Genomic DNA, 14,829 nt, shown 5'->3' with positions numbered 1-14,829 from the left:
CTACACGAGTCTAATCCAAGATAGGAAGAGCTCTGAGCCCGAAGGGAGGTGGAGATAAAATGTTGAGGGAGTCTGAGTTCTGGGAAGGAAGACAGCACTTCTTGCTTGGATGCCTGTCTGTGCCAGACCTCAGCCAGGTGCTGGCAAGAGGAGATTAGAGCCATGTCTTGACGGCTGGGGGAACATTTCAATGTGTGGAGACGGGCAGGGAAGGCATTTTGGAGAGAGGAAGTCATCTGAACAAAGGCTCATGGCTCTTGCTGGCTTGAGTGTGGTATGGGGGTGGGGTGGAGCAGGGGCTGATGACCTCCATTCTTTTGGTGTTTCTACGTGAATAACTACTGTTCAGCTCCGCTGCCTCCTTTGCTATGGGCCTGGCTATGGGGGGTTGGGTCTCCCAATCAGCAGAGTACTTTTTCCAGTGAGCTGTGACCCCACATCAAGATGGTGATGAAAGCCCATGCTTCACCACTGTATTAGTGATCTATTGCTGTCTAACAAATTGCCCCCAAAACTTAGCAACTGAAAACAACAAACATTTGTTATCTCATGGTTTCTGTGGGTCAGGAATATGGGTGCAGCTTAACTAGGTGCCACTTGGCTCAGGGTGTCTCACAAGGCTGCAGTCAGGGTGTCCTCTGGGGCTGTGGTCATCTCAAGGCTGAACTAGGGGAGACACTGCCTCCCTGCTCGGGTTCTTGCTAGCTCTTACAGTTCCTTGCCTCATGCATTTCTCCATGGGGCTACTCATAACACAGGAACTAGATTCTTTTAGAAACTGTGAGTGAGCAAGAGTGCACCCAAAACAGAGGCACCATCTCTTGTAACCTAATCTTGGGAGTGCTATCCCATCACTTTGCCACATTCTGTTCATTAGAAGTGAGCGACTATGTCCAGTCCACGCTCCAGGAGGATGAACACCAGGAGGTGGGGACCCCGGAGGGCCGCTTCCCACGAACACCCCATCTCCATTCTCCATTTCCATGTCCACCTGGACCCCGCATTTCTAACAGTCCTTGGCAACCACACCCCCTCTGCCCCTGGCCAGACCCTGAGCCCTATTCCCCACCTCTGGAATCACGGGCTCTGAAATCCCTTCTTTGACCCTGGCTTTGGCGGCCTCTGACTCTCCTTTCCTCTTCTGTCCCTCTTTACTTGCTCTGACATCCTCGTAACAGCTCTCGGGGTCTGACCTCATTTCCCAGGCTGTCAGCCCCTCCTGGCCACACATCCATCTACCCAGCTACTGCAGATTGTCCTGGCAGAACTACTCACCAGCTCTGCCCGCCTTCATTCCCTAATCATCGTGCTGCACCTGCCCCACCAGCCCCCAGACTTGGGTCATGGTCCTCTGTCTGCCCCGCATGAGGCTCCCCGAGAGGTGGATTTTGAAACCCCAGGTTACTCTTCAGGGTTGGGCAGCATTTTCCCCATCCTCGGTGGTTACCCCAGACCTCCACCTCTCACAAGCCTCCCCTCCACCCACACCCCAGCCAACACCCTCATTCCTTTCCCCTGAGGCGGACGCTCTGTCCACTGTCCCCTGGCTCCCTGTGACCCGCAGGATAAAGTCCACACTCCTTGGCCTAGCACTGAAGGCCTTCCAGGTTCTGTCTCCTCCCCGGTTCCCTGCATCCCCCCACCTTCCGGCTTCACATCCTGCCACTCTCTGCCTCCAGTCTCTTTCTAGCCACATGAGACAACTTGCCATTTTCTAGACCCAGCGTGTGCATCTAAGCATCACCCACGTTGTCAATCTTCCCGGTCAGACACCTCTTCTGTGAAGCCTTCCTCACTGGCTTAGGAAGAAATTATTGTGCCTCTCTGCTCAGCTGTGTTCATTTCTGTTTCTTTTTTCATTCTACAGTTAAGATTTTTGTTTCTGTCTCTCCCACTGGTCTGTACACTCTTCCAGGGCAGAGATTCTGGCTCATTCATTACTGTCTCCCCACTACTAGCACCAGCCAGGCACACATGATGGATGGATGGATGGATGGATGGATGGATGGATGGATGGAGCTAAGAGCCTGGGGTCCTCTAGGCCCCTCCCTTGGTGAAATAATTCAAAGCAGAGTCTTTTGGAATCAGGTTCAAATCTTAGGCTCATTATTTATTAGCTGTGTGACCTTGGGCAAATTACACAGCTTTTCTCAATGTCAGTTTCCTCAGCTATAAAAAAAAAGTGGAGACAGTAACACCTGACTGGCTTATTGTGATGACGAAGCAGGATCATTTGGTTAAGACACATGGCATAGTGTCTTGAATGGAGTAAGTGTGCATTAAATGTTAACTCTTATTATCATTGTTGGTGAATGGTCTGGTTTGGGGCTGCGGAGCTCAGACGAGAGGCCATTCCCCCTTCAGAGCTACCTTAAGTCTCTCATTGCCCATCTGAAAAGTAAAGAGGGATCCAGAGGCCAGCCTGCCTGGATCCCTGTTCCCTCTCAGTGCTGGGCTGCAGTGGAGGCGCCCCGCCCTGGAGAGAAGGAAGCTCCAGGTGCCTCTTTGCTGGGGGCTGCCTGGTCCCTCCGCTGCGGGAAGGCTGGGGCGAGGACGGGAGTCTGTCCTGGGGCTCACCCATGAGCATGGTCCTCTGCCTGCCTTTGCAGCTGCCTCCGGGTCCAGGGGCCAGAGCCCGGCAGTCGTCATCACCGTGGTGACCGTCTCAGCCCTGCTCATCCTGGGCTCCGTGATGAGTGTGCTGGCCGTTTGGAGGAGGTAGGTGGCTGGTCCCGGCCTGGCTGGCCCCAGTGCACATTAACGTGTGCTCACAGGCACCTCTCTCTGTACCCGCGTGTGCGCGCATGCAGACGTGCACATGCACGCACACCGCTGTGGAGCTAAGGCCTGGCTGGCGTCGCCCTCGCCCCTCCCCCCACTTACGCTCTAGCGGCTGCCAGCACTGCAGCCAGCTCCGCCGCTCGCTCGGGATGAGGGGGATTTAGCTCCTTAAGTCATTAAATGTCAGAAGGCATTACTGAGGACGGAATCAAGCTCCGGCTGCTCCAGTGTGATTAGGGTTCTCCTGAGGCACTCAGAGGCCCGCAGCCCCTGCCCCCAGGGGTCTTGAGGCCCTTGAAGACAGCTATAGAGAAGAAAGGCATAAATTGTGTTGCGTGTGTGTGGGGGGGAGGGGGGACGATAAGGAGGGGAACTCATACACCAGAACCCCCCAACCCCCAGCAGAAGGAAGCTTGCAGGAGAGTAGGCAGAGAAAGGGGATGGGAGGAGGGGAAAGATGTGGAGCTTGAGTCTGGCTTAGAGAAGATTCCAGTCCTTTTGCACACAGCAGAACCCTTGTGGTATATATTTCTCCCTTCTCCCCAGGGCCACACTACCACTTGCAGAGGTTCCCTAGGCAGGTACCAGGGTTGGGGCTGAAGTCAGCCTACTTGAGGGGTTAGACAGTCTACATGAAAAGGGCTGCATTGTAGGGAGCAGAGGAGAGAAATGGGCTGGCCAGGAGCCACATCTCAGCAGCCTGGAACTGCCTGTGGGCCGAGGGGACACTGAGCATTCATTTAGCACTGACTGTTTACTTGGCCGTAAGTGAGGCACTTGAAGTGACTGAGGCGGAGACGACCTGTCCTACGAGTCTGGGAGTCAGCTCTACCTGGGCCAGGTGAGTCAGGAACGCAGGACAAGAGGATCCAGCTCTTTAGTCACAGAACTTAAAGATCTGTATGTTGGACCTATTGGGAAAGCAGGCAAGGACAGGAGCTGACAGCATCTTGTCCTGGCTGTGAGGTGAGCAGCTCAGAGAGGCAGAAAGAGGAAAGGGGAGAGGTGAACCAGGAGCGCCTCTCCAGGAAGATGCTGCAGGACCAGAGCAGCTGCCCAGGAGTGCCTCGGATAAAGATGCACTAGGCAGGCAGAGCAAGCCAAGGAGTGGATTTCAAAACGTGCTCAAAATCAAATGGCAGTGAAATGGGGGAGAATCAGCCGGTCTAGTGCTGATGGGCCTGGAGGCAAGCTGCTCCGGCAGGCGTGTCCCAACTTTGCAGACCTTAAAAATCTGTCCCCACCCCCCCCTTTCCGACTCTCTGTAGTGCTTGCTCTATGCAATGGTCTCCTCACCTCCACTTTCCCTCCTCAGTCCTTCCTGGCTCGCCCCACTTCTCACTAGGGGGTGTTGTCCAGTGGAAGCTTCTCACCTTCTCTCCCACTCTTGCATCCACTCAGCCTTCCGGAACGTTCATCTCTCCCCACCTCTCCTGGATGTTCCCCTCATTCATGGCAGTCCTGTCACCATGCTAGGTGACGGCAGTCGCCATTAGACCCCCACTCCCAGTTCTTGGCGTCTCAGTTACCTGACTTCCTCATCCCCAAGGACCTTCTCTTCTGTTCCACCTCTGCCTCCCTCTCCCACATCCTGAGCAGGACCTGGCCATCCCCCCAAATACCGACCCACTTGTACTTGTGCCCTGCAGCTCCGCGTCCTTGCAGGCGTTCCTTCAGCCACATCTGCTGCACCTGCTCATTAGCCCCTCACCTTCACCGCCAGTCTTCTCGGGGCCTCTCCCGTCTTTTGCTCTAGAGGACATGGCTTCCTCTTGGCCAGGATCAGTCCTCCTACCTGGGACCTGAACCCACTCCCTCTTACACCTCAGGAACCTGTTACTATTTGTAAGTCCCTTTCTCCCCTGCATAACAGCTAACACTTACTGAGTTAGTAGGGTCTTAGTAAGACCCTCAGTAAGGTCTTTGCAACAGTGCCATCAGGCGAGGCTGTCGTCGCTCTCCTGATTTTATTCAAGAGAACACTGAGCCACCCTGTCCCACAGTTGCCAAGTAGAGGAGCTGGGAAGCCGGTCGGTCGGTCGGTGCAGTCCCGTTCCAGAGCCCATGCTGTTCACTTCCTGTTGCGACCACTTCATCCTGTATGGCAGACCGACTCTCTCCCCTTTCCCATTGGTATGGAACCGCGACCACCCCTCTCCGTCCTCCCTTCATGCCTCCTCCTTGAGTCTTCACACGACCTCTCTCCCTGCTCCACTTTTCTTCCCCTGGTACCTAGACATAGCCACCCTGACTTCCCTTTATTTCCCTTCTACTTCTCCCACCGTTCTTTTGTGATCTCCTTGGCTTCCTTCTTCTGCACCCAATCTAAATGTTGGGGGTCCTCAGACTTCTTCCTCGCCCCACTTCTCACAGCTCCCGAATTTGTATCTCCAGAGCCGACCTCTGTTCCAAACTCCAGACACACACACACACACACACACACACACACACACACACACACACACACATCTAACTCCCTATTGATTGAATCTCCTGCTTATACTGCAGGCCCTGCAAACCCACAAGTCCTTACGTGAACTTCTGCTCTCCCTGTCTTGGTAAATGGCAGCACCATAAACTCTGCTGGGCAAGCTTTCTCCCGCTCCCTTCCTGTCTTCTAGCAATCTCCAAGCCCTGTGGCCCTGTCACCTAAATGTCACTTGAGTCCTCTCATCTTTCCCTCCATGGTCACCCCGTAGCCTGAGCCACCCCCATCTCCTGCAGGGACAGCAACAGCAGCTAGGATGATCTTTCTAAAATGCAAATGGATCACAGCACCCCCCTGCTCAAAATTCCCTAGGGGCTCTCCTCTGCTTGCAGAATAAAAGCCAAAGTCTATCTGGGCTGCAAGGCCCTGCCTCAGGGGCCCCTAAATGCCAGCTTGTGGCTTTGTTCATTGTGATGCAGTCCTTTGTTCCACAGCTGCCGCTGTCTCAGGGAGCCCGAGCCGTTCTGATGGCTCTGGAAGGGGTCAGGTCCAACCATTAGGGTGGTTTTCTTGACTAGACCCGACGCTGCCCCTGATTGCAAGGCCTGCCTGTTTGTTCACCTATAGGCAGGGGGGCAGCTTGAGCTTAAAGCCAGGGGTGTGGATTTGGGTGCCTCTGGAGTGGCGAGAGTGTGCACTGTGTCTCAAAGTGAAAATAACCAGGAATGCTGATGGGGCTGAGGGCTTAGGTCCGGAGCTAGGGTTAGGGTGTGCTGGGGGGAGGGGCTTTCACGCCAGCAGAAAAAGAAGGTCCATCCGCTGTGGCACACGTCTTGTCCTTTTGAAAGGACAAAGAGGGGCCGCCTTGGGATGCTGGTGAAATGGTAGGGGCTGGGGCAGCCTGGCTCAGGGAATGGCTCTGACTCTGCAGCCTCTCCCCTCCCAGGTCCTGCAGCTATGGCAAGGGGGGTCAGGACGCCCATGAGGAGGAGGAGCTGTATTTCCACTGTGAGTTGTCTGGGCCTGGCTTCAGGGGTGGTGGGCACCATCCCACCTCACGCCTCAACCCTCCTCCTTGCTGCCATTGCATGACTCCCACACTTCCTGCCCCATCCTCAGGCCCGTGTGTGTGTGTGTGTGTGTGTCTCTCTCTCTCTCTCTTTCTCTTTCTCTCTCTCTCTGCGCTCCCAGTCAAAATCCCAACACGCCGCACGTTTGTGGACCCCCAGAGCTGTGGGGACCCGCTGCAGGCTGTTCATCTGTTCGCCAAGGAGCTGGATGCGAAAAGCGTGACTCTGGAGAAGAGCCTTGGAACAGGCAAGCTGGGCGTCCAGGAAACCTTGTCCATCCGAGAGCCCTGCCTCTGCCCTAGCCTCTCCCACCCTAGAAGCCCTGCCTTCACCCCACCGTGATTCCATAAGCTTTTCTCCGCCCCAAATGCTGCCCCCATTTCTGGAAGCCATGCCTTCACCTCAGTCCCCCGCCCTGCCGAAAAAGCCCCAAGTCCACGTCCAGCCCCACCTCCACCCACCAGGTTCCAGAGTAAGGGCTGGCAGAGGAGTCTGTGACCTGCCCTGCCTTCCTACCTTCTACCTGAACCCAGGGTCCCTGAGAGCTCTCCATTCAGGCCCTTTCAGAGCTGGTCTCTGCAGACTGCCACTGGCAGAAGTTTAGCCCCAGGCCTCCATGGGGCAGTGGGGAGCGGCCTCTGCACACTTGGGTGCCAGACATGCCCGAGCTTTAGTCCTGGCACTATCGCTGACCAGCTGCGGGATCAGTGTCTCATTTGTGAAGTGGTCATGCTAGCTGCCTCAGCAGGAGCTGATGTGTGGACTTCACAAGCTCAGCACAGGGCCTGGCTCATGGTGGGTGCTCGCCCCCTAACGGTTAGTCTCCTGGTTTCCTTTCTTCCCGTCTACAAACCATCGGCCCCTGTGCTCAGTCAGAGAAGGCAGCTGCTTTCACCAGGAGCCTGGTGCTATGCCCTGACACTGTTGCCACATCCATTGGGCAGAAGCCGGGAAGGGGCCATGTGGCAGAATGGGTGTCATCAGTACCCGTCCTGGCTCACCCTGGGCTTTGGTAACCTACAGTGTTCTGGCATCTGCCAAGTCCTCTCTCTGAGGCTCTGAAACCTCCCGCTGAGGCAGGCAGGGAGAAATCCCCGTTTCACACAGAAGAAAACTGAGGCCAAGAGGGGGAAAGAGAGGTGAAGCCCCCATACCGCTGGTCCTCAGTTTCTCGGGAGTTGACCCCGGGGGCTCTGAGTCCCAGGCCAGAAACGCCCATGATCCAGAAGTTGCTCTCTCTTCAGCTCACCCTGCCGGGTTGGCCAGGAGTGGCCTCCAGGGGGGTGTCTGAGGTGCTGTGTCCCCACAGGGCGCTTTGGGGAGCTGTGTTGCGGCTGCCTGCAGCTCCCTGGCCGCCAGGGGCTCCCTGTGGCCGTGCACACGCTGAGGGAAGGCTGCTCCGACTCGCAGAGGCTCAGCTTCCTGGCCGAGGCCCTGACCCTGGGTCAGTTTGACCACAGCCACATCGTGCGGCTGGAGGGGGTCGTCACCCGAGGTAGGGCCCATGCATGTGGAGATGACTGACGGGGCGGGAGGGCGGTGCTCCTGTGCCCCGAGGCCCTTCCCTCAGCCATGAGAGGCAGCACCTGCGAGGCCCAGCATGGAGAGAAGGCCTCAGCTTTCTTTTACTGACTCAGGGTGGCCCCTCTGACGGAGTGACCTTTCTGACTTGTGGTCACACTCTGGGGGGTGGATCATTGGACCTTGGGTGATCTTTCTTAGCAAACTTGTTGCAGTGCAGCTCCTGACTTTGGCCTTTGTCACCCTGCAGCTGCCTCCTTTTTTGTTCTTCAGCGTAGGGGATCCTGGGCTGGGAAGGAGGGTGGCAACATTAGGGGGTATGGCCTTCGTTCTGGCCATCTTGGCCCAGGTCAGAACTTACGTGGGGGGAGCATGTGTGCGGAGGGGAGCAGACAACTCAGCCTCTGTATGTTCCCCGTCCCTGGGCACAGGAAGCACCTTGATGATTGTCACTGAGTATATGAGCCATGGGGCCCTGGATGGCTTCCTCAGGGTGAGTGGCCTGGGCCCTGGGGGGTAGAGATGACCATGTTATTCTTGGTTCCTCACTTTTCTCTTTGGTGGGGCTTGGAGTTGTAAAAGTACCCACTGACCAGGCTGACCTGGTGGGTTACCGGGCAAACTGAAGCCCAGAAAGGGCCACATGACTTCCCAAAGTCACACAGCACCAGGGAGGCTGAGTGTACAGCCCTGGCCTCGGTCTCCTTCTCTCCCTCAGAGGCATGAGGGCCAAATGGTGGCCGGGCAGCTGATGGGGCTGCTGCCTGGGCTGGCGTCGGCCATGAAGTATCTGTCAGAGATGGGCTACGTTCACCGGGGCCTGGCCGCCCGCCGCGTGCTGGTCAGCAGTGGCCTCATCTGCAAGATGTCCGGCTTTGGGCGGGGACCCCGGGACCGAGCAGAGGCTGTCTACACCACCATGGTGAGGGCTTCCTTCCCCCAGGCAAGACTGCTCTATTTCCCGTCAAACTGCCCTGGAGTCGCAACCCCCCATTGGTGCCCCCTTCCCTGCTGTGTCAAGGTCACACCCCCCACCCTGCCTCTCCACCCAGTTGGTCCCGCATAAATGCCAGTGTGGATGTCACCTTGTGGTTAGCTTGTGTGCCTTCCCCAGATGTGCCGCTGGGAGGACGGCAGGTGGGGCTGGCTCTGAGGCTCGGTGGGGTGGGGAACCTGGGGATGACCCCGTCCCTTTCTGCCCCTGACCTGCGCGCCTGCTCACAGAGTGGCCGAAGCCCAGCACTGTGGGCAGCCCCCGAGACGCTGCAGTTCGGCCACTTCAGCTCTGCCAGCGATGTGTGGAGCTTCGGTGTTGTCATGTGGGAGGTGATGGCCTTTGGGGAGCGGCCCTACTGGGACATGTCTGGCCAAGATGTGAGTGACCTGTGGCTCCGGCTCCTTGTCTTCTGACCCTCTTGCCCTCTGACCTCAGACCCCAGTTCCCTGACCCTTGACCTCCTAGCTCCAAGCCCCTCTTCACTGTTTACTTGCTTCTTATCCCGCCTGGCCACCACTTGAGTCTTCCTTGGGATAGAATGTGTGTGTGTATTGGGGGGACCTAAAACCTCCTGTCTGCTCCCTCCCCCCACCCCCATGGCCCAGGTAATCAAGGCCGTGGAGGATGGCTTCCGGCTGCCACCCCCCAGGAACTGCCCCTCCCCCCTGCACCGACTGATGCTTGACTGCTGGCAGAAGGACCCAGGTGAGCGGCCCAGGTTCTCCCAGATCCACAGCATCCTGAGCAAGATGGTGCAGGACCCAGAACCCCCGAAGTGTGCCACAGCCACCTGTCCTAGGTACATCCCCATCTAGCCCCGTCCACAGCAGATACAGCTGACCTCTCAGCTGTCCACAATGGCCTCCCCTGAGCCCCCAGTACAGCTGCCTCACCTGTGTTACCCCTCCTGCCTAGGTATGACTGCTCACCCAGCTGCCCCAGATAGAGCTAACAGTCATGCCCACGGCCTCAGGCACATAACCTTTCATCCAGCTTAGTCACTTCTGCTTGTCTTGGATTTTGCTTCCCAGGTCCCAAGTACCACGACCATTGACAGGATAAATATATGTGGTAATAGTCCTAACACATTTGTAGTTCCAGTAAATAAAATACATGAAATTAGTATTAGTTGTCCCAAAAATGGGTCACCTCCCAAACTCTCCTAGGAACGTCTACCCCCCAAGCTGTTCAGATACTCCCGGTCCGTTCAGCTGGCTCAGGTGCAACCACTCACCTCCACCTGCCTGAGAATGTTGAAACTTCATCTGCTCTGAGAATGCCTGGCACTCCGTGTGAGCCAGGTCTGCCCCGGGGCTCAGTTGCCTCCTCTTCTCCTGTCCTTTCGAGCTGGCCTTTCCTCAGGAGAGTGACCAGGTCTGGGCACCAGATCCCTGCTGTCCGCTGACCACCGCTCCTCTGCCTCTAGGCCTCCCACTCCGCTGGCGGACCGTGCCTTCTCCACCTTCCCCTCCTTCGGCTCCGTGGGTGCGTGGCTGGGGGCCCTGGACCTGGGCCGCTACAAGGACAGCTTCGCTGCAGCCGGCTACGGGAGCCTGGAGGCCGTGGCCGCCATGACTGCCCAGTGAGTCTGAGCAGGCCAGGGGCCCTGCCGCTGCCCACGTGGGAAGCCCAGCCTGTCCTGCTTCTGGGCCCTTCCCTGTCCAGACGAGGGGAGGGAGAGCAGAAGGTGGGGGTGAGCTGACTGCTCTGACCAGCCCTTCTTTGCAGGGACCTGATGAGCCTGGGAATCTCGTCTGTGGAACATCGGGAGGCCCTCCTCAGTGGGATCAGCGCCCTGAGGGCACGAGTACTCCAGCTGCAGGGCCGGCGGGTCCAGGTGTGAGCAGCCCCCCAACTCTTCCAGGCCAGGACCCCAGGGAGGCTGCAGACCCCAGCCCTGGCAAGCTGCTCTCCACTCTTGTGGACGTGAGCATTCTCTTCCTTCACGTGGGGCCAGTTTCCTCCCGTTTCACTGCTTACTCCTACCTCCCCCAGTCTGAACACCTTGGCTGACTCAGGCCCCCTGGAAAAAGGGTCAGATCCTTGGAGAGGACCCTTGAGAGAATAGCAGGAGGAAATGCAGGGTCTCAGACATTGAGGGCGCAGAGGGAAGGTACAGCTTTAAATCCCCGGGCTCATGCCCTTCTGTCTTCCATGCTACAGGGAGCCCGGGCCTACCCCACTATCCCACAGACCCACTGGCCCACAGGCAGCACAGGTCACTGCTGGGCTCTCATTAGACCTGCCAGTGACCACAGCTGCCTGGTCGCCCATCTTGTTGGGCCCTGGAGGGGCAGCGTCCTTAGCTCCTTGTACTGGGTTCAGCCTGGACACTTGTCCTGAGGCCTAGGCAGCAGAAGTGGCGCTGAGCTCAGCTCCCCAAGGGCCCTAGACCCAGGAGCTGACTTCTGCTTCCCCTGCCCTTGGGCTGACAGTTCAGGGCCAGGGTGAGGGTCTTGGCTAGGCCACTCAATGTCCTGGTGCTCCTGAGGCCCTGCCAGCCTCCCCTTGGCGTTCTTTTTATAAACTCTCTGGCCAGGACACCTGGGAAGAGCCTGAGGTGAGATGTGTCCTCCCCAGGGGGATCCAAGGGCTTTGTTGTCCAGCCTTGGGGATTGATGAAGAAGAGTCTCAGAGATGGGTCTTCTCTCTCTGACAGGCTGGTCCAACCCTCACTGTACAGATGGGGAAAGCCGAGGCCCAGTGAGGAGCTAGGGTCGGGCCTGGGCTGGAACCACGTTGGCCAACTTCCTGTCTAGGGGTGAGGTTGGATCTGGAGAGAGCGGCCTTGGTCCTGCCCTATGATCCCATCACTCCTTCCTGAGGCAGTCAGAGATATTCAGGTGACCCCCTGGTGGAAGCTCCACCCCCTGGCCACCACTCCAGGAGTGCCTCCTCCTCCTGGCTTCTGCAGGCCTCTGACAGAAGTGGGTGCACTTAGCTGACTCCAGAGGTCCTCATCCAGAAGGGCTCCCCAAAAGTTGTGGTGATTGTGAGGCCACGCTTTCATAGAATGGCAGGAAGGCAGCTGGGTCTAGATAGGGCCATGGGGTCTTTCCGAGTCACCCCTGACATGCCTGTTCTGGGTTTCACTGTTTATGTTGGGGGTAGGAAGGAAGAGCCAAGGGCTGGAGGAAAGGGGTAAATGAGACCCAGAGCTGGCCCTCGTAGGGCTCAGACCAGGTGGGGAGATGAGCTCAGGCACCAAGAACACCACAAGGGTGCCTTCCAGTAATGCCCCAGGGCCCCAAAGGAAACCTCGGGTCTGTGGGCTGGTGGGTGGAAGGGCAGACGGACGCTCTCTTGATCTGTGTATATGGGGGGTGTCTGAAAAGGCTTCATGGCTGAGAGACTGCCTGGGAAGTTGCCCTGGGTCTTAAAGGTGAGAGAGAGTTCCTTCTTTGGGTGGGTAGAGTTTTCAGCAGGCCAAGATGGAGGGCCTAGGACAAGAGGAGTCCAAGCAGATGGGCTAGCCTGAGAAGGAGCCTGCAGTGCATCTTTGGGGAGCGCCCGTGGTGGGGGACGGTGCTCACAGCAGTGCCTTTGGCCTGGCCCTGCCGGGGCAGCTCTGCCCTCCTTAGAGTCCCTCCACCTCTTGCTCCCCCATCTCCTGGGCAACTGCCCAAGTTCAGTGACTTTGGGGGTTCTGGGGGAGACTGAGCTATTGCTCAGTGTTTGGTGCCCTTCAGACTCTGCACCCCACCCCCTGCCCCCTGGGAAGCCTGGAGAGGACACGGCACGGGACCAGTGTCCAGTCTTGGGTGGAGGGAGCCTCATCTCCGTCTCCAGCTCCATCTGTCATGCTCTAAAGGTCAAAGTCCCCTCCACCTCCCCCAGCTGTTCTGCAGAGGGGCTCCTGTTGGCAGGACTTCGGTGTCCAGGGTAGATCTCCCTCCACTGAGGAGAGAGGTCCCAGAACCCTGAGGGGTTCCAGGCCTCAGCCCTGCACGGGGCGGGTGTGATGCAGGCTGATGGCTCTCTGGGAGCCCTCTACAGATCTATTTTTATATGGAACTTGTTCACTGGACAGAAGGAAGTGGCCTGCAAACCCCTAGCACCGCCATCTGAGCCCACCCAGGAAGGGAAGGGGCTGGTTGGGGAGGTGATTTCTTTGACTAAATGCTGGAGATGTTTTTATAATTCTTGGGTTCTATATGCAGGACAGAGGAATAAAAACTTGTGTGTGATATGGTGCCTCTTTCAGTGACAGTCGCTTAACCATTAAGTAGCTTGTGTGGGGGAGTGTCCTCCCCGGCCCGTTGAGGGGGATCTCCAGAGTGTGTCCGAGATCTCTCTGCATAGAGACGAAGCAGACTGTCCCTGCCATGAAACATCCCCCAGACCAGGGGAGGACACATTTAGGAAACAGATGACAGCTCTGCTGAAGTCTGCCCCCTTGGGGCTCACAGCCAGAGCATGGAGGACCCCCTCCAACTCCTAACACAGTGCCTGGCACCCAGGAAACACCCACTAAGTGATACTAGCAAGGTGTGAGGCACCAGGTGGACATACACTATGTGGCTGGGAATTGAAATGAACTTCTCCGGGCACCGAGGCTGCTGACTGGTTGGCAAGGGTCTGCGCATTCGGTGAACATGTACTTCGCACCTACTCGGAAGTGAAGCCCTCACTGCCTAATGGGGCAGTCAGTTAAGGCCCAGCGATAGGGATAAATCCTAGGTGTGGTGGAGTGCAGTGGAGGGCTTTGCCTGACCTAGTCCCTGGGGAGGTGTGAGAAGGCCCCCAGGGAAAACCGGGTCGTGAGTTCGCTGCCCTTATTAACCGGTGACTGAGTTCTGGACTCAGCTCCTCACATCACACTGCTCAGGACCGAGTAAAACTTACTACTGTATGGCGCCCTCTCTCTAAATCTCTTTGTACCTTTGTCATGTAACGTTGAGTGTCCGTCAGTATCTTGAGAAAAACCCCGCGAGTCTCCTCGGGATGTTTCCTACCCATATTAGTAGCTGTCCCCGCCCCCTTCTACGCCTTCCCTCGGTCTTGGGGCACCAGAGAGAAGTCAGAAACTCCTTCTGTTCACGGAGACCTCATGATGCCTCCCAGCATCTTGCGAGCCCAGCATGGGTATCTCAAGTCTCACCCCAAGAATATGTTTGGACCAAGATTGCTCGTGTACGTTCAGAAAAACTAAACATCCCAAACCAAGTTTGTTTCCCCATTACAGACACCTTACATCCCCCAAAGTGAGGCTCCATCTAGCCCCTTCTTCCTCCACCACCACACGCCTTCTTGACAAATCAGTTGGGGCACTGCTAGGAGTTGAGAGGAGTAGGTTTGCCAGGATGACCTTTGCGTCAGATTTGCAGGGGTTGTTTCTTTGGAGATGGGCATCTGCCTCCATCCTGATGGCTCTTGGGCATATTGTGACACGGCAGCATGAGCTTGTGGGCACTGACAATTTGCAGGTGGGAGCTGGGCTCTTCCTGGTATCTTGGTGCCAAGGGTATGTTGTGTCCTCCACCATCTCCATCATCCGAGGATCTGAAAACGCCAACTACATAGATGCATGTGAATATCAACTAAGGGGAAGATGATGGCAAAGTGCAGGAGGCAGGAAGTGCGGGTTACAGCTGGTGGGGAGGAAATTGCGGGGAGAGGGGACTTGTTCAATCGGTGAGGTGATGCAGGTGGGGATGATAAGGGGCTGGGAAAATGCCTAATCCTGGAAAGGGCGAAGAGAAGGCGCCTTAGCCAGAGTAAACTGGGTTCCAGACTCCTGTTAAGCGGCAGCTCAGTGTAGGCCCTGGTTCGGATTGGTCACTCTCATGTTGTCTCTTTTGTGAAGCCGCTTGAATTACCTATTAAATCTTCAGTATGTATGGCAGGCTCACTTTTCGGTATGGGTTAACAACTGCCATTGTGTAAAAATTAGGAAAAGCAAATACATTTATCAGAGTTTGTGCACATGTGGACATTGAGATATACTTTGTTTTTCAGGGATTAGGACACATCGCGAACTCATTGTTGGTGATGGGAATAGTAGTTCCTTTGAGCTAAAAGGTATGTCTGAT

At 56.6% G+C, this 14,829-nt stretch overlaps 1 protein-coding gene across 5 annotated transcripts in view; it reads left to right on the top strand.

The window, feature by feature from the left end:
• The window catches only part of EPHA10 (EPH receptor A10), a 35,543-nt gene extending 22,444 nt beyond the window's left edge, over positions 1 to 13,099 (top strand). Inside the window, exons 8-17 of one of the 5 annotated variants that reach the window (XM_033115809.1) lie at positions 2,610 to 2,718; positions 6,156 to 6,217; positions 6,401 to 6,526; positions 7,589 to 7,774; positions 8,232 to 8,293; positions 8,519 to 8,722; positions 9,025 to 9,174; positions 9,403 to 9,596; positions 10,224 to 10,379; positions 10,526 to 13,099. In XM_033115809.1, coding sequence (XP_032971700.1) covers positions 2,610 to 2,718; positions 6,156 to 6,217; positions 6,401 to 6,526; positions 7,589 to 7,774; positions 8,232 to 8,293; positions 8,519 to 8,722; positions 9,025 to 9,174; positions 9,403 to 9,596; positions 10,224 to 10,379; positions 10,526 to 10,640 — 1,364 coding nt within the window. In that variant the 3' untranslated portion in view covers positions 10,641 to 13,099. Of the gene's footprint in view, positions 1 to 2,609; positions 2,719 to 6,155; positions 6,218 to 6,400; positions 6,527 to 7,588; positions 7,775 to 8,231; positions 8,294 to 8,518; positions 8,723 to 9,024; positions 9,175 to 9,402; positions 9,597 to 10,223; positions 10,380 to 10,525 lie in introns of those variants that run through there. The other 4 variants (XM_033115810.1, XM_033115811.1, XM_033115812.1 and 1 more) reach the window with 4 other exon arrangements.
• Positions 13,100 to 14,829: the final 1,730 nt, after the last annotated feature.

This window comes from Rhinolophus ferrumequinum, chromosome 9, assembly GCF_004115265.2.
Source record: "Rhinolophus ferrumequinum isolate MPI-CBG mRhiFer1 chromosome 9, mRhiFer1_v1.p, whole genome shotgun sequence".
Classification (NCBI taxonomy): domain Eukaryota; kingdom Metazoa; phylum Chordata; class Mammalia; order Chiroptera; family Rhinolophidae; genus Rhinolophus; species Rhinolophus ferrumequinum.
This window is presented reverse-complemented; position numbering and strand designations above follow the sequence as displayed.